This window comes from Podarcis pityusensis (genome assembly GCF_964106645.2).
Source record: "Podarcis pityusensis genome assembly, chromosome: 4".
Taxonomy (NCBI): domain Eukaryota; kingdom Metazoa; phylum Chordata; class Lepidosauria; order Squamata; family Lacertidae; genus Podarcis; species Podarcis pityusensis.
Window position 1 is genome coordinate 71,375,400 of NC_138027.1, and position 25,561 is coordinate 71,400,960.

The 25,561-nt window shown below is 40.3% G+C and overlaps 1 protein-coding gene across 1 annotated transcript in view; it reads left to right on the forward strand.

Annotated features, from left to right (window-relative positions):
- The window catches only part of PRKX (protein kinase cAMP-dependent X-linked catalytic subunit), a 59,831-nt gene that overhangs the window by 10,622 nt on the left and 23,648 nt on the right, over positions 1-25,561 (forward strand). The window contains exon 2 of the mRNA XM_081001415.1: positions 25,075-25,243. Within this exon, the coding sequence (XP_080857541.1) occupies positions 25,075-25,243 (169 nt within the window). The remainder of the gene's footprint in view (positions 1-25,074; positions 25,244-25,561) is intronic.

The following is a 25,561-nucleotide window of genomic DNA, read 5'->3' on the forward strand; positions in this document are numbered from 1 at the left end:
GCTTCTAGGGTAGCAGCTATTGCCATATTTTGGACTAATGACTTCTCCAAGTTGGGTCTACTTGTCCCTCAAAGTCATCCCGGAGTAGATCCTAAAATCAAAAGAATTCCATAGATGTGTGAGGATTGTTGTTTAAATGTTTAAAACTAATGCCTGAGGAAAGGGTTGTGTTGACCATCCTTCCCCTGTCCTGTCAGTTAAGATTTGGTAGGCGAAAGGTCACAAAGTCTGCCTGCATTTAGAAATGAATGGATGGGTGAATGTTTTGCCTCTTGGCTAAAGGCAAGAGAGAGAAAACAGTTTTGAAAGGAAACATGGAACTAGTTATATGTTCCTTTGCAGACCAACCTTATGCTAGGAGAAATGTGGCTCTAGAGTGGACACGGGGAACCTTTAGTTCTCCAGATGTTGCTGAACTACAGTTTCCATAATCCCTGGCTAGTGGCCATGCTTGCTAGGGCTGATGTGAATTGTAGTTCAGCAACATCTGGAGGACCAAAGTTCCCCCACTCCTGCTCTAGAGGAACAGTGACATCTTCTGTATTTTTCTTGATTCTTGTCTTTTGCAGGGCAGGAGATAAATTCAGCACAGTAAATAAATAAATAAGTTAGATTGTGTTGTATGCTGGTAAACTCCATAATGCTAAACTGCTGAACGTCAAATGATCTTTCTTAACTTTTCTTAACTACAGTTATTTTTAGTATTTCTCTTTCTGCAATGACTTGCCAATCTTAAGTGCCGGAATTAAATTGAAGTTTTGAGCTCTGTTGCCTACTACTCAGGTTCTCCTGCCTGTTGCTCCAAGTGAAATAGCATGTTTAATATGAGTTTGAAGTGGTATTCATTCAAATCTTCCACAGATGAAATGTTCTCTGTGATATTCATTTAAACGTTGCTTTGAATTAAGCTGCAGCCCAGCCCATAATTAGGTGCAGCAACTTCATTAAAGGCAGTGGGACTTTCATTTGCTTACTTCGTGCATGGGATTGTAGCTTTGAACTCTGCTTAGTTTTGCAACATATTTATAATTTTAATAACCGGTGGACTTTGGATCATTTGCCATGGAATTGCATATTGCTTGTTGGCATAAGAGAGCTTGCATAGCTCTGACCTGTATTATCCCTGCTCTTCTCTTGCAATGTTTCATACTGATGGACAACTTGTGCTCAAAAGACCAGTACATATCAGATTTTTGTCTGCAAAACTACATTTTAAAAAAGTAAGTAGCTTGGCAACTTAATATCTGCATATGTGTGGTCCAATCCACTACCAAACCAGTTCAGCCGCATTTTATCTGAGTTCATGTTCCGCAAGGGACAAAGCGTGGCCAGTGTTGCATTGTGGTAATATCAATGACACAACTGCAAAGTTTATTCAAGGTTTACTGCTTAACTTCCTCCAGAGTTCTCATGCAATTTTGGGAAATACAGCCAGGTGTCTCTCTGTGTTTTCAGTTACGAGTGTGGAACTGACACTGCAAAGCATGTGCTTTCGTAGAGGAGACAATACGTATTGCCCAGTCTTGCCAGTCCATCCACAAACATTAATAGCCCCCAAATGTTTTTACTTCTTCATTTGATCACATATAACAAATGAACTCATATGTCTTTTTAGCACAGTTCTTGTTATCTGTGAGTTGCCTTGAGTCCTGTGAGGGGAAAAGGTGGTAAATTGCTACTACTGCTACTATTTATTTATTATTATTATTATTATTATTATTATTATTATTATTATTATTTATTTGTTGTTGTTGTTGTTATTTGTTGTTGTTGTTGTTATTGTTGTTATTGTTGTTGTTGTTATTATTATTATTTATTGTTGTTGTTGTTGTTACCACCAGTTGTCTAAAACAAATGGCCCACTTTGTCTGGAGGCAATTCTTACACATGAGTAGAAGCCTGCTGTATGTCGAGACCTTGCACTAGAGCCCACACATATTCTTCTCCCATTAAAAAAGCAATATAAATTAGATGACATGGCTTTCAGGTATTGCTTGCTGATAAATAATAAGGCAACCAATAGCTACTAATCATTTGGTTGTGTGATACTTTCAGTATCTGAGGCAATATGCCTCTGAATAGCTGTTGGACTCATGTCCTATTGGTGTGCTTCTCATAGGCACCTGGTTGACCAATGTAAGCACAGGATGCTGAACTAGATGACCTTTGATCTGACCCTGTAGGCTTTCTCTTACGGTCATGCAAAAGCACAAGAAGTTTGAAATTACAGAGATTTTTAGGCATGATATTTCTTGTCCTTATGAATTTGAATATAATGCTTGTGGTGTCTGGGAACTGTGGTTTCCTCTCCCTTTCCCAAATCTTCCAAAGCACTTCCCAATTTGCATTTGCAGGTGTAACTTTTTATTGGTTTAGCAACAATAAAATAATATGTTTTAATTGGTCTGGTACTAAATGTATTAGGTCACAAAGGGTGTCCGTCTGGAGTATTTTGTATATGTCAATCCTGTTAGGTTTCAAGTTCCCTGTGCCAAAAGAACCATGAGTAAATTCTAAATCTCCTTCCTGTTTAGCTGAATGAGTTCTTATAGGCTTACAAAATTCAGCAAAGTTGAACTTGTCTGGAATGACAAACATGCTTTACTTTTGGAAGATCATAGCTTTGTTCCATATAAGAAACAGAATATTGTTGATGGAATCATGGTTCGTGGTGAGTGAATTTAAAGGAGCAGCTTTGAGTTGTTTAAGTACCTGTCACCATGTTTTTGCCTTGGCTGTTAGAAGAATCGTGTTCTGTCCCATGAGAGTAATTCACTAATTATGTCTTACTGAATTCTGTACTGTTCTCCCTAATATGAGCCAGGAGTAGCAATTCAACAATGAATTTGAAGGGGGGGTGTGTGTGTGTGTGTGAGAGAGAGAGAGAGAGAGAGAGAGATACATACCATTGTAATCATTTTTTATTTTAATTCCACATTTATTTTTTATGCTACAGATGTGCGACCAAGATTACAAACAGAAAAGTAATACTCTTAATAAAGGTTTAAAGTTCTCCAGTAATGCTTCAGGGAATATGTTCAAGAGGCTCTTGACTGTACTGAAGAGAACAGGATCATACGCTTCTTCCCTTGTGAATGCCTAACTAGTTACAGTGGTACCTCGGGTTAAGAACTTAATTTGTTCTGGAGGTCCGTTCTGAACCTGAAACTGTTCTTAACCTGAGGTACCACTTTAGCTAATGGGGCCTCCCGCCGCACCACTACTGCACGATTTCTGTTCTCATCCTGAAGCAAAGTTCTTAACCCGAGGTACTATTTCTGGGTTAGCAGAGTCTGTAACCTGAAGCGTCTGTAACCCGAGGTAGAACTGTATTACAGTATAATGCACGGAATTTTAGCTTGCCTGGATACAATAGCACCACTAGTAATTTGGGATACACTTTTAAAATGTGTGGGACTCCTATGTTTTGGAATGGGCAGAACTTGTTTTGCCACATTCAAATTAGGAAAGGAGGGTGGAGAGCAAGGCATAACTTGGAGACACTTAGCTGCATCCTCCTCCAAAGGGTGCATCAGTCTCCTTTCTTGCTGTGCACTTTAATTACTATAGCATGCACTCATTAGTAGATGGACAAGGTGTGGAATGTCTTGCTTCACATGAGACAGGCTTGAGTAGGAGGTGGGGCAGATTTGCCTTAGATGATAAAGGAGAAGGGAGGAAGATCCCCTTCTGATTCCTGCCTTAAAACTGTGCGAGTGAGGTCTGTCAGTTTCACTTCTGCTGTCAAAACTGGGAAGTGAGACTGACAGGGTTTGACTTCCTTCATAGCGTGAAGTGGAACTTGGAGATCTCAGTCAGTGCTGTGAGCCAGTTCCCTTCCTCAATTAAGTTATGTATCCAAGCCAGAATGAAACTAAAGGTTTCCTATGTATTTGCTTTGGACTTTTAAGTAAGAAATCATTAGAAAAACAAAATGGGAAGTACAGATAATACAACCAAACATCAACCAAATGTTCACATAATGATATAAAAATGAATGGGAATATTTTTGCTTATCAAAAGTGACAGAGGCCAGTCACATTTATACAAACATGTCTTCCATAGCACTCATAACTGTAGTGGACAAAAAAGAGGAGAAGAATCACATCTTCCCAGGAAAAATTAAATATCTTCTATTATTATTATTATTATTATTATTATTATTACAGTGGTACCTCGCAAGACGAATGCCTCGCAAGACAAAAAACTCGCTAGACGAAAGGGTTTTTTGTTTTTTGAGCTGCTTCGCAAGACAATTTTCCCTATGGGAAACTTCTTGCAAGTTTGTTTCCTTTTTCTTAACACCGTTAATACAGTTGTGACTAGACTTCGAGGAGCAACTCATAGAACGCGGTGTGGTAGCCTTTTTTGAGGTTTTTAAAGACTTTGGTGATTTTTGAAGCTTTTCCAAAACTTTCCCGACACCGTGCTTCACAAGACGAAAAAAATCGCAAGACAACAAAACTCGCGGAACGAATTAATTTTGTCTTGCGAGGCACCACTGTATATCCCATTTTGCCTCCAAGGAGCTCAAGGTGGTATACATAGTTCTCACCCACTCCATTTTATCATCACAAAAACCCAGTGGGGTAGGTTAGGCTGAGAGACTGACTGGCCCAAGGTCACCCAGTGAGCTTTGTGGTTGAGTGGAGACTAGAATCCAGGTCTCCCAGGTCTTAGTCTAGCAATTTAACCACTACACCACACTGTAGCATGAGTATATGGGGACTGCTGCAGCTGGAGCACTGGTATGAGTTTCAGCCTTCTTGCAACTGTTCTGTATATTTTTATGCTGAAAAAAAGAATTGTTTGAAAAGTCTTAAAGAGCCACCTTACACTAGTTCATGGCGTTTAATGGAATGGAATGAAATGTTTGGTGTAGTTAATCATGTATAGGCATTAAAATGCACTCATTATATGACACTTTTTAAGTGTGAAAGCGAAAGAAAGAGGGAGGAGGATCGTAGCATAAAATGTGGCCTACGTGAATGTACACACAGTGGAATGTTGTATGTACTTGCGGGTTTCTGGCAAGATAACACCTGCAGCACTTCACTGAGATGGAATTTGTCCTAAGGTGCTTGCCAGAGTTGAACAGGTACATACACTCTTTCTAGATATGTCTACCAGATAAGAGGCATTTTAGACTACTTATTTGCTGCTGGAGCAGAACAGTAACATGGAGTCCATTATCTTGTGTTGTGGCCATTGATAATACACCTTGTCTTCAGCTGTTCTGTGTGTAAGTCTGGAAGTGCATTTCAGATTCTCTTAACGATTTGAACTCCTGAATAGGAAGTGAAGGCAGAAAGTGATGGCTATACTGGTCTTGTAAGATCAGTGTGTTTGACATAGTGCCTACAATAATTCATGCACTTTAATGTTCCCTTCTCTACCTTTTATATCTTGCATAATGCACCAAATAGGATGAAGACTTCTAAGACAGACAAGAGAATTGTGACTATTAGCATATGGCTGCACTTAATCTAGAATTACCGTATTTTTCGCCCTATAGGACACACTTTTTCCCCTCCAAAAATGAAGGGGAAATGTGTATGCGTCCTATGGGGCGAATGCAGGCTTTCGCTGAAGCCTGGAGAGCGAGAGGCGTCGGTGCGCACCGACCCCTCTCGCTCTCCAGGCTTCAGGAAGCTATCTGTAAGCCTCGCGCACCCGGCGGGAGGTCCCGCCAGGCGCACAAGGCTTGGGGCAGCAGCTTGCAGCCCAAAGAATGCGGCGAGCTGCGGAGCCCGCCCCGTGCTTCGGGCTGGGGTCAGGGGAAGCTCGGGCTTCCCCCGCGCCTGGGGGGGAAATATATTTTTTTTTCTTTATTCCCCCCCCCCCAAAAAAAAAACTAGGTGCGTCCTATGGGGTGAAAAATACGGTAGTTACTGTGTTCTTCTTTGAATTTTGAACTTTACAAACCCTGTGCAGGTAATCACTGTGCAGATAGTATCTGAAAGAATGCACAAAAATGTGTGTGTCATAATCCAATGCCATAATGGAATCCCTTGTCAAACACTAGCCGAAGCTGGGAATTGATAAAACCTGATCTCCCAGCCCGCATATGTAGTAATATTGCTAAGGAATGAACATTTAAAAGAGAAAATTATTCTAAATTCTGAAGCATCCTAGAGGTATTTTTAGTCATCAGGATGTCAAGCTTTTAGGAAAAAAGCTTTTAGATTGCCAATTCACTCACAATATGGCAAATTTAGAACTTTCCAGGTTAGAAGTCTTGAGATACAGAGACAGGAAGGTACATCAAAGATCAAAATGTGTGTGTGTGCATGATGCAAGTTGGCTTAGGTTCTAATTTGAGTTTTCCTGGTAATTCAAGTTACTTCTGCGGTGTACAGGTTCTGTCTGTTTTGCAAACACCTATTGGATAGTGCCTTTGGCAATCAGTCATAAGAGTAGGGATCCACCCAAATGTTTTCTTCTGGTGAACACCTGCCTATTCTGAAAAAGATGAGGACAATCTCCAATAACTCATGTTAATACTGCTCCAAGCCTTACTGTGACAAAGAGAAACCATTTCCACAGCTTAAAGCTGGGGAGGAGGCAAGAGTTTGACCTATTATGGGGTGTAGGAGGTGTTTTGAGTGTCTTTCAAAAGTGCACAGTGATGTCACAATCAAGAGTCTACCTTTTCCTTCTTGAAGGAGAATCATGATTTGTGGTAGCACAAATTATGGCTTGGTACCAGGCTTATCCACAATTTTTTGGACTCCTGCGGAACAGTTACTATCTTTCTTCCTAATGCCTCTGCTTTGTTTTATTTAAACCAACACCCCAGCAGTGAACACTTCTCTACTGCATCATATAAGCATTTACGTAAAGAGAATGAAAAGCTGCCCATGAGCACGACTGCTTTGTTCTCCCTTCCCAAGTGAATGTTTAACCTCTCTGATATTCACATCCTATTGGTTAAAAGGGGAGTGGGTGAGCATCCTTATCTCCGCAGTATGACTGTAGCTCACTTCCGTGTGACTCTTCAGCTACTAGAACATAATCAAGGTTGCAACATAACCTTCAAAGTCCCTGACAGGAGTTGTAGCATTCGATCAATCTGTTCAGTTTCATGATCTCATCAGTCAGAATGTGTGTGAAACTGTTATGGCATCACGTCAATTTGACCAATAACTGAAGAGCTTTCACTGCCGCTACGTGGGAATTTGCAGTATAGTTTGAGATGCTTGAGGAGAAAAGAAATAGTACTTTTATATTACTATGGGGTTTTTTTGTTGTTGTTTTTGGTGTGTTTATATATTACTATCCAAGCAGATTGCTAAGAGTTTGATTAGCTTGCTTCTTTTCAAAAAATATTTGCAAATTATTTTGTAACCTTTTCTAATGTAAAGAAAAGGAAGATGATTCATTGAGACTGGAGGAATTCATTTGCTATAGTGACAAAAGGGCACACAATTAACACTTCTTCTTTACTGCAATACATGCTTTGCAAATAATTTACTTTTCGAGTACAGCAAATTTGGCTAATTTGATGTGGCTAAATATATCACATTCAAAAGAGTGCGAAAATGCCTTCATCTTGATATCTTAAGCTTTTACAGCCTTAAGACAAAACCTTAAGAAGTAAAGGTCTTTTATCAGTTGAACGCTTGCTTCAGGGAAGTGGTTTTTTAAATATTTATATTTTATTAAGGTGATTTCAGTTAAAAGAAATAAAGTGATACAGAAAAAGAAGGAAAAGTGAGATGGAGAAAAACAACAACAAAGATACATATAAAAGAGAAAATATGCAAAAAAGAGAGCAATATACGTTATTCCCGTACATTCTTGTATAAATTGGGATAGTGTAGAACTTCCGGGGTGGCGCCACCGGCAATGGCGGACTCCCTCTGAACTGGAGGGACTAGCTCCGTGGAAAACGGGTCTTGTCCGCTACGGCGAAGCGGGGACCCATTTAAAAATCACAGGCGGAGGAAGCCTGTGACCATGGGACTCGGCGGGCACCTTTAGCGCCCCCCCCAACCTGCTAAGGAACCCATTAACGGGCTCCGAAGTGAAGAGGGGGAAGTGGCGCGGTGCTGTGAGTCAACTGCTATTTCCGTGGAGTGAAGCCGCATAGCTGTTGCCGGAGAGCGCTGCCTTTTTCCTGGGACAATTTGGACTTTAAAATAAGCACCCGTGAGTACTTAGACTTTGAACAATTGGACATCAAATAAGGACTTGCGAGTAGGAAAGAATCGGACTTTAAAAATTTATTTGAATTTGGTACGGAACGGGAAGGTCTAAACAGGAAGTCATCCTTCCGTTCTTTTGTAAACAGAATAAAGCAAAGGCAATTTAAACTAGAGCTCAGAAAATCACTCTTAAAAGACTGGATTTCACCATTTGAAATTGTGGAACCCCCCTTCGACAGCAGGAGAAGGGGGGGATCTTTTTGGACTGTTTAAAGTGACTTTAAAGTGAAGTAACTTTCCTCCGTCCTGATCCTGGAGCGGGCTGTCAGGACTGACGTGTGAAGTTCATTAACCAAAAACAAGTGTTTTTGACAGATGGCTAAAAGAAGAGAAACCTAGTGATTCCACTGTTCCCTTTCACATTGTAAAGGATTATATATGGACAAAGTATCTTAAAAAAGGAAACTTTGTTGCAAGAATAAATAGAAGTCTTCCCCCTAGGGGGAGTCTGTGAAATTGTAACTGTGAAACTGTAACTAACTCCAGGGAGTCGACAGCTGTTACAGATTACAACCGTGGGAACAAGTATCTGACCTTGTAGGACAATGTATTCAGAAGCCTTGTTGTATGCTCTCTATAAAACAAATGATCTACTGGAACAATTACACGAGAAGGTGAATTGGATGGCGACCTCGACTAGAAATTTTGAACAGGCAGTGGGAAACTTTGAACAGACAGTGGGAAAATATGTGGAGCCCACTCAGGATTTAAATCAGGAGTGTGTCTTGACAGAACAGGAGTTTTTGACATCAAATCAGGAGTGTGTTTTGACAGAACAGGCCCAACAGGAATATGATTTTTTGGATTTGACAAATGAACTTGGAAAAAGCCATATCTGGAAAGGAAAAGTTTGGTTTGGTTTGGAAATGGGGGGCTGGATTGAACCCCCCCCCCCCCTATGCTGGGATGTTTGGACTTTTCAAATGTGGCAACGGGCCGTGAGATGTTTGGGACTGTGGGGGCTCTCAATTTTGGAGGGCCTTTGAAACATGCTTTTTCAAACATGGAAAAGGGGCTGATCTGTTGAGAGGGGTTAAAAACATTGTCAAGCTGGAGTTATCACGAGCAGGAGACAAGGGAAAATACAGTTACAAATATGAAGAAGAGCCGTGGAAGGGTCATGGAAGAGACTTGAGGGCCTCGGACATATTACAAAAAATAAGGAATAAGGACTGACAAAACCCGGACCAGGAGGAAGGGACGCTGGATGAAGATTGGATTTGTTTATACCTCTTTTTTCTACCATTAGAACTGTTTTATAAAATTGATGAATGATAGAAAAATGTTGGAATGAAATTACTTGGCTTTAGCAAAGATGTTTAAAGAATTATGAAAGAATATGATTATGAGAAGTTGGTAAGGATAAGATTTAAGTTTTAAGTTTTAAGGTTTATTTTATTGTAGAAAGATAAGGTCAAGGATTTGCTGGGATAATTAATAACTAGGATACAAAGAAAGGGAGGAGGAGGAGGTCTAAGAAAGAAGGTAATGACAGTTAAGGATTTGAAAATAATGAATTTGTTTTTAAATGTTTTTAAAGTTTTGTGATTTTTGCATTCTTCTTTTTTCCCCTTTTTTCTGTCATTTTTTCTCATTTGGAATTTTTTTTATATGGTGGGAAGGGGTAGGTTTTATTTTTCTCTTTCTTTTTCTATTTTGTCAATTATTTTTATTCTTTGTACTTTTTTCTGCTTCTATTTTTTTTTTTTTTGGTAATATTTTGAAAATCTCAATAAATATCTTTTAAAAAAAAATAATAAATTGGGATAGTGTTATTGTCCTAGTGCTTATGTAAATGTTAATCGCGCACTACATTTTGTATAAATTCATTCCAAATTTTATATTTATCCATACAGACTACACCTATAAGCAGTCCATTCATAAACTGCGAGTGATCGCATATTGTCAGTTCATTGATTGGAGGGTACCATATCTTTATTTTTCCAATTCCTCAGTATCAATCTATTGCCACCATTAGGGCACGGGAAATCCATTTCCATTGCCGCATTAATAATTTTCATGCTGCAGGTATATAGTTCAATAAAATATTCTCTGCTGAAAGATTTAACTTTTTCTGCACAGTCATAGTTACACGGTCCATCACTTTCTCCTAAAGCTTGTTATGTAAAGAAAACTGTCTAAACATGTTTCAGAGAGGCATTGTCTTTGCCACATCTCCAACATTGAGCTGTCTTAGCTAACCCTTTTTTATACAACCGTAAGGGAGTCCAATAAACTCTAAATATTATTTTCTGTTGTATTAGTCTTAATTTTAAATCTAATGACACCTTAGGTATTGAAGTTAATACATGTCTGGGAAGTTGATAGTCCCAATTCTTTATTCCAATTATCTCTTACAGTCTGCATAATGAACTTGTGTATTGTTAATACATATCTATAAAAAGTAATTGTTGGCTTTTTATTGTTGAATGAGTGGTCCAGTTGCTCCAATATCTCTGGTATCTTGGAAGCTGAAAGACCCAAACACACTTGTTATGAAATGTTGTAACTGAAGATATTGCCATTGGGCTGCATCTGATGATATTGTTGTCTTAAAACAGCAAAAGTATAATATTCATCTTCCCCATCTATCTGTTGGTCCAGTGTCAATACACCTGCTTCCATCCAATTTTTCCATACCAGCATCTTCAGGCAAGTGTTGGTAGCACTTAATTTGCCCCTTTTTCGGGGATTCAGGGTGTATATTTGTTATCTATTCCTATTTGGCAAATTACCCCTTTTGTATCAGTGGATTCAAAATTGTCATTAAAATACTTAGTGCACACTTAGACAGCACTTTGATCCAGTCCCAGTGAATTGGGGCATAAGTTGATATGCTTATAGAGGTATATGTGTTTCTGTAAATGCACATTTGGTAACATTAGAACCTGTCTGGCTGACGCTTGTATTAGTAAGCAAGAGGTAATATAATCATATAGTGCTTCTGTGCATATTTTCTTTCTGTAAATACATGTCTTTAAGTTAAAAATTCTGAGGTTACATGTCTTTAAGTGAAAAATTGACGTAAGCATTCATTCACCTTTTCCCACCTTATGTTATCTGCTGAGCCCCTCTCCAGGCTGATGTGTTGACTTCCTCTTACTATGTAAAATGTATTCTTTTTCTCTATTTAGTCCCTCATTGGGTACAGTATGGTCTATTTGCAAGAGCAAATAAGCAGGAGTTTGATTGTCTAGTGTGCTATACTATAAGTTGAAACAGGCCCAGGTACATCTAGCTTCTGAGTGGTTTCAGAGTTAGGTAAAAAAGGTAAATGACCCCTGAACGGTTACATCCAGTCAAAGGTGACTATGGGGTTGCTGCGCTCATCTCGCTTTCAGGCTGAGGGAGCCGGCGTTTGTCCACAGACAGCTTTCCGAGTCATGGGGCCAGCATGGCTAAACCACTTCTGGCACAACGGAACCCTGTGATGGAAACCAGAGCACACAGAAATGGTGTTTACCTTCCCGCTGCAGTGGTACCTATTTATCTACTTGCACTTTGACATGCTTTCGAACTGCTAGTTTGGCAGGAGCCGGGACAGAGCAATGGGAGCTCACCCCATCATGGGTATTCGAACCGTATAGCTTATGATTGGCAAGCCCAAGAGGCTCAGTGCTTTAGACCACAGTGCCACCCTCGTCGGTTTCAGACTATAAGCCAGTTTGGTTGCACAATATTGGTGGATGGTCTTGACCTTGTGATAGATAGGGGGAGTGTATAAAATAGTACAAGATAGCTCAGTCAGTAGAGGATGAAACTCTTAGTCTCAGGGTTGTGGGTTTGAGTCCCACAGTGGGCAAAAAGATGCCTGCATTGCAAGGAGTCAGACTAGATGACCCTTGTGGTCCCTTTCAGTGTTACAATTCCATGATTCTATGGCCTTTTGACTTCCTCTACAAATAAGTGTTCAGGGGATTTTACAGGGGGTGAGCAGTGTGAGGGATGTGTGCATCTGTAGCAACCCACCCTTCCAATATGTGATATGGATGCTGTGTACTAGCACAAGATACCAGCACATGCCTGTTTGAAAGAGGCACTGATGATCTAGCAACTCCTCTCTCGTAACTATATAAAAGTTGCAAGTTATTAAACAGCCACAGATGGTCAGGGTGAAGGTTTTAAAAACACACACACATATACCAAATATGAACAGGGAATTTAAAAGTGCAAAGTATGAAACAGTTGGTAAGGAAGTGACACCCACAAAACGGAGATACCACTTTCATCCACACATCTTTCTCTTGTTACAAACCTGTTGTAGCATGCGCGCACGCGCGCACACACACACACCAGTTTGGGTGCAGGTTGGATGTGTATTGCTCAAAATTGAGCATGATTTGAAGTGAAGAGAAGGTGGTGAGGAACCAAGTTAGTGTGGAACCAGTCATTCAGAGTTATACCCAGTGCTAATTCATAGTAAGAGTAGATCTGTTGAAATAACTTGTCTTAAGTTACTGAAGTTGATTCGTTTTCACTGGGTTTACTTGGAGTATTCTTCATTGGGCACCCCCCCCCCTTTTATTCCTGGTGTTGGTGGGGAGATTTTGAAAATGAAATCAATAGCGTTTGGGTGGGGTATCTGTACTATAGTTGTGGACCCTGGAAAGCACATAGTTTTCAGTAACATTCTGAGTTTCCAATCAAAGTCTAGCTGTATCTTTTTTGTTAAATGTTGCACTGATACTATTTAAGAGTCTGAAAGCACTGTTGTATGACTTTGCAGATGACGTTAGGTTGAGGTTTTTAAATGGCCATTTTACCTCCTTTGTTGCTATGATCAAAGTGTAAAACAAATATTTTATTTTAGGAACGTGTGAATAGCAATGCCATTTGGATAGGACTCTTATGGAATGAATGGGTGTGTAACATGGTGAGTGAAATTTAGGGATTAAAGAATTGTTCGTGCGTTAGTGTCCTGGCATCTAATAATGGTTTGTGTTGACATCAGTCTTCCAGGAATTATAATTGGAATGAAACTCAGCATCACACATGCTTGTCATATTACTGGTCACACTTTGCTTATGTTTGATATCCTGTTTTCATATCTACTTGTCACAGGGAAGAATCAGAGTTCATTTGTCTAGAGAGCCATTTCCCACATCTCAGCTGTTGTGAAATGAGACACCAAAGCACAATGAGATGGCAGTAAACAGGTCACTATTTTTCTGGGTTTGAACTTGTGACTTGTAGGGATGGAAATGTCTACTCTGGAGCATTGTATATTCAAATTGTGGTTGAGGATGTTAACACTGAGAAAGGTGTTGACAGATCTGGTCAACAAAATGAAGCATAGCCATGAAAGCAGGATGTCAAACTTAAGAAAAATGTGGCAAGCCATATGACAGCCATGCATGATGTCTGTGAGTCCATTGTAGTTGCAGTTCACCATACTTGCCGCCAAGTTCCCAGAGGAAGTTTGGTTTTCTAGATTCTAGGCCTCAACTAAAGATCTGCTGGTAAAGAGACTAGCCTGTTCCCTATGGATTAGGGTTAGCAAACTCCATAGCGCCTCTGAAATATAAAAGGTAAAGGTAAAGGGACCCGTGACCATTAGGTCCAGTCATTTTAATACAAACTCCAGGCTGTGAAATTGTCCTCAACAGTTATATTGCATGGCCTGAACAAGATGAAGATTATAGAAAGACTCTTCTGTAGAGTAATATGTCTAGAATGCACCATAGAATTGGTTGTATCTCATGGAAGCATTGGGCTTCTGCTAGTGTAAGGTGAGGCATCTCTTTTTCACTAATTCCACACACCATTGGCAGCCCTCTGCCACACCCCAAACTGTTCCAGAGGGCCCTCCCCCTCCTTTAGGAAAACTGTATATTGGGAAGGAAGGTTGGTCTGCATTGGATGGAAGGGATCATGGAAAATCAGGTGCCATGCATTTCACAAGTGGAACCACTCCTCCATAGCAGAACACCACTGTTGGATACAACCCCAAAATTTAAATGCTGCTGTATTTTTAGCCTTTCTGAATTGTTGTTTGTCAACAGGGCATCATCCCTAATACAGTGGTACCTCGGGTTACAGATGCTTCAGGTTACAGACACTTCAGGTGTCTGAAATACTACCTCGAGTTAAGAAGTTTGCTTCAGGATGAGAACAGAAATTGCGTGGCAGCAGTGCGGCAGCAACGGGAGGCCCCATTAGCTAAAGTAGTACCTCAGGTTAAGAACGGACCTCCAGAACGAATTACCATATTTTTTGCTCTTTAAGACTCACTTTTTCCCTCCTAAAAAGTAAGGGGAAATATGTGTGCGTCTTATGGAGCGAATGCAGGCTGCGCAGCTATCCCAGAAGCCAGAACAGCGAGAGGGAGCGCTGCGCAGTGATCCCTCTTGCTGTTCTGGCTTCTGAGATTTAGAATATTTTTTTTCTTGTTTTCCTCCTCCAAACACTACATGCGTCTTGTGGTCTGGTGCGTCTTATAGAGCGAAAAATACGGTAAGTTCTTAACCCGAGGTACCACTGAAACTGCAAAACCTGTTTAAGGCTAAGAGTTCTAAGGGATCGTTTGGGACATTGGATCAACTACAAAATCTCTCTGATGCTTTTGAGGAAAGAGGGCCCATTCCTCTATTAGCAGAGCCTGCATGGAGGGAAAGATGGGGCCTAGGGAAATAATGGCTTTGCTTTGGCCCCATGTAGCCAGAGGCAGAGCAAGGAGGATGCAGTGGGGGCGGTCCACCCTGGGTATCATCCCTGAGGAGGGGTGACATCACTGTGGGCGGTGCTGCCCCGGGAGGCTAGCCACCACCGGTGCACCCCCATGGGCAGCTAGCCCCACCCAGCATGTGCACCACTCCGGGTGCCGGAGCAGCTAGCTCCGCCACGGCATATAGCAAAGCTCTAGGGTGCAATTAGCCACGGTCTTGCAAGACTTGGATGCCAGTTGATATAACTGACCCCATATAGCCACTTAGGCAACAAAGACTGTGACTAATCACTCTGCATAAAAGATGGGAAGGGTTTTAAAAAATTCTTTTTGGCTATTAGGCTGGTATTGTTTCTTCCAGGTGGTGTTTGTGGTCTGGCTTCTATCAGCTTCAGCTGAAGGGCCAGTCTGGATGGGAAAACCCCACGATAGCATGAATAGGAAGGTGTCTGTGAAGCCCACCTTGGTTGAGACTGGAGGTAGTTTCCAGGGTTATGAACGGATCGTACGGCCATAAAGTTTTAGGTGATTCATTTGGGGAAACTACTCCACACCTGCCTCCCCTTGCAGTGGAAATAGCTTACAGTCCATCAGGCATAGTTTAGGCTTGAGCTTTGAAGCAGTAGTGGGAAATTGCAACTGACTATCCATGCCACTCTTCCTGGCCTACTGGTTGTGATTAGGTTAGAGCTACACCCTCCATATTTAGCTGAGAATGATGTATGGAATATTATTTCAGTGGTGTGTTCATTTCAGCTATTCGTGCATAGTACATACTTCTTCCTTTTTTTTACATTCGCACTGTCTTGTTTGCACAGCACTTTGCCTGATATATCAAAGGGGACTGTGTGATGGCCACTCCTTCCCCCTGCTGTGGCAGTCGCTTCTTCATGCACTCACATATCTGAAAGCCGAGTGATTGAAATAGTCCTGAATGGCTTCATAGTGTTTGCAGTACATTATTTTTCTTAGTCTGTCCACTGTTTCCTTTGGCTCTTCATAGTACCATAGCACTGTTAGTCTGTTCCCACCTTTAGAACTATGTGATCACATATGGCCATGTGACTGCATCTGGCATTCCAATGAAGAAGCAGTCAGTGAAGCTGATGTTCAAATTTGCGTTCCTTTTCTATGTACAGTGGTATTTCGGGTTACATACGCTTCAGGTTACATACGCTTCAGGTTACAGACTCCGCTAACCCAGAAAAAGTGTTTCAAGTTAAGAAATTTGCTTCAGGATAAGAAAAGAAATCATGCTCCAGTGGCGTGGCAGCAGCAGGAGGCCCCATTAGCCAAAGTGGTGCTTCAGGTTAAGAACAGTTTCAGGTTAAGAATGGACCTCCAGAACGAATTAAGTACTTAACCCGAGGTACCACTGTACTAGTCTCTTCTGTCGGGACGATTTCCTTGCCCTTTAATGTATAGCTACCCCAAATCTCCCTTCTTCCTCCTCCTTATTTGGGTGACTATTTTTTTCATTATTGAAGGGGTATGCAAAATTTGCTCCAAGTTTTGGACTGTTTACCATGTTGGGGCAGCAGTTTTGTTTTGTTTCCATTAGTGTGTAGTGCTGCTAAAAACTTCCATAACCATCCCACTCTACTAGTACACCTTTGAAACATTCAGTCCCCTGTAGTGTAATAGTTTGGCCCCCAAAGGCAGCTCAGTTAGCTCAAGACTGTGCCTGGAAAACAACACCACTTGGTATTTTTCACTGAAAAAAATTGCAGCACTCTTTAAAATTAATAAGGCCCTTCCTCCTCATCTTTAATGTAGGTTCCTAAAGCTAGTAGTAGCTTTTTTAAAAGCCCCCCCCCTCCGTAGTACAACCACAAGAAGATTTTACTCATTAAACACATTTGAACTGAAGTAGACAAACTTGACTACTGAGCTAATGTAAATCTTGATGACAAAGTGATAATTTTGTTGAGCAAAGCATTTTGAGTTGCACTTGTTCAACTCAAGGTGTATCTCTCAGAAGTGCTTCATGTCTGTTCCAATTCATTGCAGTACAAATTTGTCCCTGTTCTTCAAATGTATTTTGGAATCTTAACCCTGAACCATGTGGATTTTAAAACAGGTGGCAATGATATTATAGTTGCATATCCCTGGTTTGTTTGTTTTTGTAACTTAATGCTTTTACTTCAAATTTGTTTAATTCTTGACAAATTAAGCTGACTGAAAGATCACTACTGCTTAATATGTTCTGGCTTGAGTGCATATTTCTTGCTAAATTGTGGATCTGGTCAGTTTTTTTGGCAGATGTTTTGTTTATATCCAGAACTTGTTGTTATATGAACGAAGGCTAGACACATTTCAGTGAGCCAATTCTGAACACTATTATGTAAACAATACTGGCTATCCACGCATCTGAAGTGTTTGAGCAATGAAGGAATTACATTCCGAGTACATAATTAAATGACGTTGTTAGATATCACTGGAATGGTTGAGAGCTGTCAACATTCAGCAGTTTACAAAGCAAACTGAAAATACCAGTAGTTCCTCATTAAGTACTAAATTAAAATACTTGTGATAGAACTTGTTTCCCATGCTTGTGCTTGATTAAAATGAAGATAAACTTTTATAATATTTTAAGCTTCTTCTTTTTTTAAAAAAAGATTAGCTTCCTTATAACACTGGCAAAGCAGAACATTGTTCCCGTATAATACAAAGTGGTTTTTTATTGCTCTTCAACAGTAATAAAAAGCCTTTGTACATTCCAAGACTTGTGTTTGCTTTCTCAAGGACCCATTTAAGATTATTAGGTCAGATATTCTGGTGTAAAAATAACTATTCTAAGAAAGGATTCTTCTAATTCAGATGAGTTCATTGATTTCAGATTTCTAATTCAGTTTTCAGTTTTCCAGTCTTATATGTGCTGTAGACAATTTGCATAGTGGGGGATCTTACCAATTTATCAAGCTTAGGAGCATATTTCTCTTTAAGGTTCCTGAATGCGGCAACCATATCAATCACATATTTGCAAGCTTACAAGCCCCGATTTAGCTGACCCAACATTATGTCCCATTATGTCCCTTTCTAGCAACAACACACACACACACACACACACACTGTTCATTGAAATTTCAATGTAGGAAGTGAAATGTTGACACTGACTCTAAGCTGGTTGCTGGATAGGAGGTTGGAATTCTTCATCTTAGAGAGGAACACAGAAATAGTGCTCATAACAGGAACCTTGTGGAATGGAGAGAAGCAGTGGAACATAGTTTTCTCTGAATACAAACTCTATAGAAAGGATAGGGTAGGGTATCCTGGATGCAGTGTCACTCTGTTGCAATCCCAACAAGTTAAAAAATCCCCAAAGTGGCACGCTCTACCACAGAATTGGTGTGGGTGGTGATGCCAGGCCCCAATGCAAATCATGTTCCAATGACGAAAATGAAAGTTACCACATACTTTGGAAAAAGAAATGCAAGGAGACAATAAGGAATGCCAAATAGAATAATAGAAGCATGAAGACCGCCAACAAAACACTATTTATTTACTCTGTGTTAGCATGGGAAGAACTAGGGAGACAGTTGTACCTTTGAACGATGAGGAAGTCATAGGTGTGCTAAAGGGGATTGCAGAGAAGCTGAATGAATTATTAGCGACTTTCTTCACAGCGGAAGATGTAGAGCAGATCTGTGCCTGAATTAACATTCTAGGTCTGATCAATTAAAGCAAACCATGGTGAAGTTCTAGAATTGGCAGTCAGTCCAGCTCTCTTTGCTGAGGGGTTATATTGTGTTGAGAGGGTATCCCAAGGGAAGCACCATACAGAGCATACAGTGCCAGGACCACGGTGGTTAAGATGCCTCAGACCAGCAATGGCTGTAGCTGTCTTATCAGCCAAATCTAGCCAAAGGCACTCCTAACCACTAAGGCCACATGGGCTTCAAGTAATAATAACGTTGGGTTCAGGATCACCCCAGACTGTGTACCTGTTCCTTAGTACTAGTAATGCGTGAAAACCTTATTTGGCTTAGTTTATAATGGCAAGTAAGAAACTGCATTCTTCCATCCCACAGCACTGTGAACCTTATCAGAGTCTGGCTTCGTAACCATATAACTATGTTATGCAAGACAGTCCCATAGAGATTAGAAATTTGAGTGCTGGGTGGAGGGGGAAAGCAAGGTGAGTAAAAGAAGGTATGCTAAATGCTTTCAGCATCAATGTCTTGCACATTCCTGTGAGCATCAATGCTCTCCACTTAGCTAAAATGTTTACAGTATGTTTAAAGCAGCAGTTTATTGCAGCACCCTCTGTAAAAGTAAAAAAAAATAGTGACACTAATGCTTGAGGCTTTCAACAAGCATACAATTAAAATCACAAGTTTTGAAAGGTGTGTGAGGGACCATTGTTGTCTCCTACTTTGTCATTAAAGTAGCCACTTTGCTGTAGGCAAATTTAATAACTTCTTGGATGCATTTTCCTCAGAGGAAAATAGGATTGAGTGTAATTGGCTGAAGTCTTCAAGATAAAACTGAATTCTGTACAAAAGAGTTTGCTTGTTGTATGCTTTTTCTGTGTTAATATTGGCTCTGACACAGACATTTTTTCAGTAGTCAGTATAGCAGTAATAGGTTTGTTTTCAAGACCATGACCTTGTTTGGTCTCTCTCGTCAGGCAGAAGGCTGCTTGGGATGGTTGTGTATTCTTGCATGGCTACTGGCTTCTCTTCCACCCCTAGAGGATAGAAAGCAAGGTGGTGTGCCACGTGTCTGAAATAACCTGTCAAATTGTTTCTGTAGATTTATAAATAGCAAAGCTATTTTTATTTAATAGAAGGGTATTAGAACCTTGCTTGGAGCAAGTATTTCAGTATCCATCATTTAGGAATGCTCTGCTGGAAGAAGGATGGTAATACAGTGGTACCTCAGGTTAAGTACTTAATTCATTCCGGAGGTCCGTTCTTAACCTGAAACTGTTATTAACCTGAAGCACCACTTTAGCTAATGGGGCATCCTGCTGCCGCCACGCTGCCGGAGCCCGATTTCTGTTCTCATTCTGAAGCAAAGTTCTTAACCCAAGATACTATTTCCGGGTTAGCGGAGTCTGTAACCTGAAGCCGTATGTAACCTGAAGCATATGTAACCCAAGGTACCACTGTATAACTAGTTGCAAAAGCAAAACTTCATGCCATGGGACTTGTCACAAACATATTCCTATTATGACCATCTCAGAGGGAAGCAAAGGCTGACATTTCTGGCATCTACCAGTTGATAGAGCATGAGATTCCTAATCTCAGGGTCATGGATTCAAGGCAATGTTAGGCAAAAGATTCCTGCATTGCAGGGTTTGGACTAGATGACCTATGAGAATTATTGGTTTGCACATTCAGACTCTTGCAAATTAAGAGGCTCACATAAAGTGTCTTGTTTTAGTGTTTCCTAAATCACAGAATCCTATAAACATAGGACTGCTGGCATCATTTGACTTGCACATATATTTCTGCAAATGCTTCTGTAACAAACCTGTGCACTTCCATGCATTTCTCTTAACAACTTCTTCACACTGCTTTGCTACTATGTAATTTTTTATTTTTTTTTAAGTTTCTACTTAACAATTGGCAGCAGAACTACTATGTTTAAAAAGTTGAACACTTAACTCTTCCACTATTTAAATCTGTAAGGGACTCACAACGGCATAGATCATTGTTTCAGTTGTGTTACTCAGATACAGTGTTGACCAAATTATTATTTTGTTGCAAGCCCACCGTGAAAACAAGGTTGTTTACTGGTATCTGCATGCAACGTGACAACAGTATTAAGGGATTTAATCACATGTTCAATTTCCCAGGGTAGTTAGATGACATAGTTGAATATGTTAAGAAGCCTTTTCTGAATGCTGTTTATAGTTCTATGTTTAAATCAAAGCACTGTAGCTCAAGCAGGATGTGATAAGCTACTGCTGTCAAATCAGTTTGCATATAGAGGCTTTTTCAGTATTCCATGACTTTGCATGGCTATAGTTTTCCCGTTTATTTCTTCACAAGTGTGTTAAATAACTCTTTAGCAGTTCTGCATAGAGGGAGATACATTTGTGTGGTCCTGATTTTTATGTAGGTGTGAAGAAGGCCACACACCCCTTCATGATGATCTGTCAAGGGTGCAGATTGCATGTCCATGATGGAATGGGCTGAAACCAATGATGGAGGCAAAAGTATGCAGTGCCCCCGTCTTCTCTCTGCCACCCCACTTTCTCTGTGACACCCCCTTTTCCTAGCTACCATCACGAAGCTAGACCAAGGGCAACATTTTCTCCCTGCGACCTTAGATTGTACACCTCTGTTTTAAAGCATAATAACTTATTTCTTGGGAGTAGTTGGTATATAGACAACTGTTTTATCATGCATGCATTGTACTTCATTGAAAACCATTTTAAAAGTATACAACTGAGAGAAGCAAGCTAAAAAATTTAAACATGTAGATTCATATAGCAAATCTAGCTAAGTTGCATAGCAGGAAATCTTCACCTCAGGATCAGTCTGTGGTGAGATTCTGTTTAATCTTTTAAGTTGAAGAGTCTTAATCAGAGTTATGATTTGACTTCATAGGGTGGAGCTTTCCACTTGGGGCTGAAAATGCCCCAAGAGTTAAGCTCTTATCCATCTGTCTGTGCAGCTTCACATAGATGTTCCCCCTCTATGTACTTGCATTATAGCTATGGATAACTGACGATGCTGTATTTTTAAGAATTAATATGTGGGTGGGGTGGAAGATGAATGTGCCCTTTTAAACCTTGATGTTTGCCTCAGGGAAGCTTCTGCTTTCAGCTTCTGTCCTCATTAATTTGAACTACCTTATTTTAGAGAACAGGATTTTGATGTGCTTCAGAAGATTATAATCACTAGCTTAAATCTTGCATTCAGCATTAATACCTTTTTTAAAAAAAGTATTAAAGATCTCACTCTGTGTATGCATAAAAATATAGTACAAGTATAAAACAAAGAAACTTCCTAATGAGGTAAACAATGGTGTAATAAGTTGCTGCTGTATTCTCAGCTATCAATATGAAGCTGGCAAGACAGGAAGTACATTATATGACATCCCCTGGCCTTTTGTGTTGTAATGGGTGCTATAAGTACAGAATACATCCATAATTTCCTATGAATTCATTTTCAAACCAAGACTTTTGTCATCTGTCTATTCCATCTATTTTAGGGTTTCCAAAAGTGGTTGATATTGACTCCCTGGGGACAGTGGGACTGGGCAGGGGATGAAATGGGGGTGGAGTGTTAAAAAGGGCACGGGGTAGAAAAAAAGTATACTGTGAAAATTTTAATTAGGAACTATGAGCCTTGGAAATAGAGGGCAAGCGCATGTACAAAAGGAACCTCTATCTTCTATCTCATTAGGGAATATGAAAAATACGGTATCATTATTTTCACTTGTTTTACTTCCATATATATGTGCATGTGTATGTAAAACACACACATTTTTATTCGTGATTGGTGATTAATAAACATTGATTATAGATAGATAGATGGATAGATATTTCTTGCCTATTTCATGTACATTCCTAAGAATTTGGGTTGAGGTTGATGACAACTTTACAAGCTCATCAATGGGTCATTGAGTCTAAGAAGTTTGGGAAGCCAGAACTAGGCTTTATTTCCGACACATCGCTACAATCCAAGAAAAGAGATGGCAGTATTTATTTATTTTATTAAATTTTTATACCACCCTTCATCCAAAAATCACAGGGCAGTTTACAGCATAAAAGTAAAAAATGTAAATACAAAAGAAGTTAACATAATAAAAACAAGCAAACAGAAAAACCAAAAGAACAATTCCACAAACACATTTAAGAGTCCATAGATTGTTTAATCAGTCAAAGGCCTGATTATGGAGGAACGTTTTCTGCCTGATGCTAGAACCGGGTGCTGAATCATTTAATGTGATCAGGTTTCTGCACAGAGCAGCTTGTCTGTGGTTCCACTTAAAACCGCCACTACATTGCTATTTGTATGAATCAGGGTTTACTCTACTCATAACTAGGAAACATACCTCATTGTGATATGGACTCTCAAGTGCTTTTAAATTAGAATGCTTAGATCTTGCCTGCTTTGCTCCTAGTTTGGTTTTGTACCTCTTCAACTGATAACCTTATCCATGGTATTAAGTGCTCTGTAGACAGCTAGCTGTTTTCAAATGGAATGCATCTCACTTCAGAAGCATGCCTCTTGAGTTTCTTAGCTAGCGAAAGACAGTCATAGGCTGCTCTGTGGTGTAGTGGTTAAGAGCGGTAGTCTCGTAATCTGGGGAACCGGGTTCGCGTCTCCGCTCCTCCACATGCAGCTGCTGGGTGACCTTGGGCCAGTCACACTTCTTTGAAGTCTCTCAGCCCCACTCACCTCACAGAGTGTTTGTTGTGGGGGAGGAAGGGAAAGGAGAATGTTAGCCGCTTTGAGACTCCTTAAAGGGAGTGAAAGGCGGGATATCAAATCCAAACTCTTCTTCTTCTTCTTCTTATAACAGTGTGCTGCTCATCTACTCGAATGCTTGCTAACTAAATCCAACTGCAGATTTTCTTTGTCTCTCTGTGTGTCTTTTTAATGCTGGTGTACAGAAGCTGTTCCATCTGCTCCTCCTTAAATTAATTGGATTTGTTGAGAGAATTGTGAAGAAAGTGAAAAATAACCAAGGGATATTGCTCTGCAAGCGATACTTGAGGGTGGATATCCAATCTATGGGCAATATATGTTTGACACGGAAAATAATAGTCTGAGGACTTTGAAGAGGGTTATGGCAGCTTGGCTCCCCAAATGCATTGTTCAGCTGCCACTAGGGCCAGACCATAGCAGCTCAGTGAGAAATTAACATCTGGCTGTTGGCCCATCTTGCAGCAATAAGAGCATAGGAAAAGCCTGCTGGATTAGCCAGTGGTCCGTCTAGTCCAGCATGCTTTCCTCGCAACAGCCAACCAGATTCCTGTGTGAAGCTCACAAGCAGCACCTGAGCTCAGCAGCATACTTTCCACTGGTGGTTCCCAGCAGCTCATATTCAGAGACATGCTGCCTCCAACAGTGGAGGTATTTCCAGGCTGCTGAGTGGCAGTTGGACTGGGAGGAAAGCTTTTACATGCATTTGCCCAGCATTACTAACAGTTGTGCTACTAGCTTGTTTCATTGTGTTTTAGATATTTTGTAAGCTGCTGCAAGGACCTCAGTTAACAAGCACGGTATAAATATTTAAATGCACAATGTCTTGCAATGCTTTTTTTCATTTTCATCAGACTCCACAAAATGCTTAATTCCAGATAGATAATACAAAATATATGCAATGTGCAACTTTACTCTGAGCAGCAATTTCTAGAGTGAGGGAGAAAACATAAATGGTTGCATTTAGCTCTTCTCATTTCCGATCCCTCCCTGCTGCTACAACACTCCTTCCCGTACAGAAAGAGGAACACAGATTTTTGTGCAGACAAAGCCACCCTGTGTGCTTGTCAGCATGCTGATAACTAGCCTGACCAGAGAGAAAGTTAAAAAGCATTTCAGGTACCTCTTCTTAGTATGAACAGCAAGCAAGAGAAATATGGTTATATACATTCTCGCTATTATAGAGGTCTATTGCTCACAAACCCAGCATTTAAAATGCCCCAACATCTCCAAGGAGGACTAGGAATGAGTCCTGTCAAAAACCCTGGAGAGCTGCTACCAATAAGTGTAAATTGGGGGTATAGCCAACTTAATCCCTTCCAGATGTTTTGGACTATATCGGTCCCAGTCAGTACAGCCAATAACATGGGTGATGGGAGTTATAGTCCACAACATCTGATGGTCTACTTGTCTACTCCTGATGTGGATGCACCAGTGGTCCAACTTGGTATATGGTAGCTTCTTAGGTATCTGATATGCTCACATCCATTCACAAACCCAAAGCCTAGGGAAGGGCAGTGGGCAGTAGAGGTATCTGAAGGAAGGGCTGTAGCCACTGTTGATGGAGGAGGGGGGTAAAGAGTTCTTTGCCTTGATTTCTGTAGATGTGAGGGAGTAGGTGGAGCTGACTGTTTAGCCTGTTCCCTGTTAAAATTGTCATGAAGTATTTAGGATTAGAAGGGCCAAAGCTATGAAGGAATATATAATGCCTACCACTTGCTTTTATATTGATTTCTTGCATTTGTACATTCCTTATACATCTTAACTGCAAGATAATGTTCTTTGCAACTGACACATTTTGCTCTTTAATTTTCAGGGACAGGTACTTTTGGGCGGGTTCATCTGGTGAAAGAGAAATCAGCCAAATGCTACTTTGCATTGAAAGTAATGAGCATTCCAGATGTCATTCGACTAAAACAAGAACAGCATGTGCACAATGAAAAAGCGGTCTTGAAAGAAGTGAATCATCCATTTCTGATCAGATTGTAAGCTCTCTTCTCTCCCAATTCCCCCCCTCCCCCCGTTTTATAGCTTTTGTGGCATAATGTTCAATTCTAGCATTCGATCTCTCATCAGTTTGGATTAATTCAAAGTCTTTTGGGTGGCAAATGCTACACTTGTTTTATCCTCCTTTTGAAGAAATACTTAAACAATACTGTGTTCATATTTTTTAAAGGGGGAAGATAATCTAGAAAAGCTAGGAAACAAAATGTGTTACAGAAAATGTATTTGATGAAGAACTGCTCCTTGGAGCATGCACAACATGATGTAGTAGTTGTGCCTGCCTGTTGTGTGCTTGATTC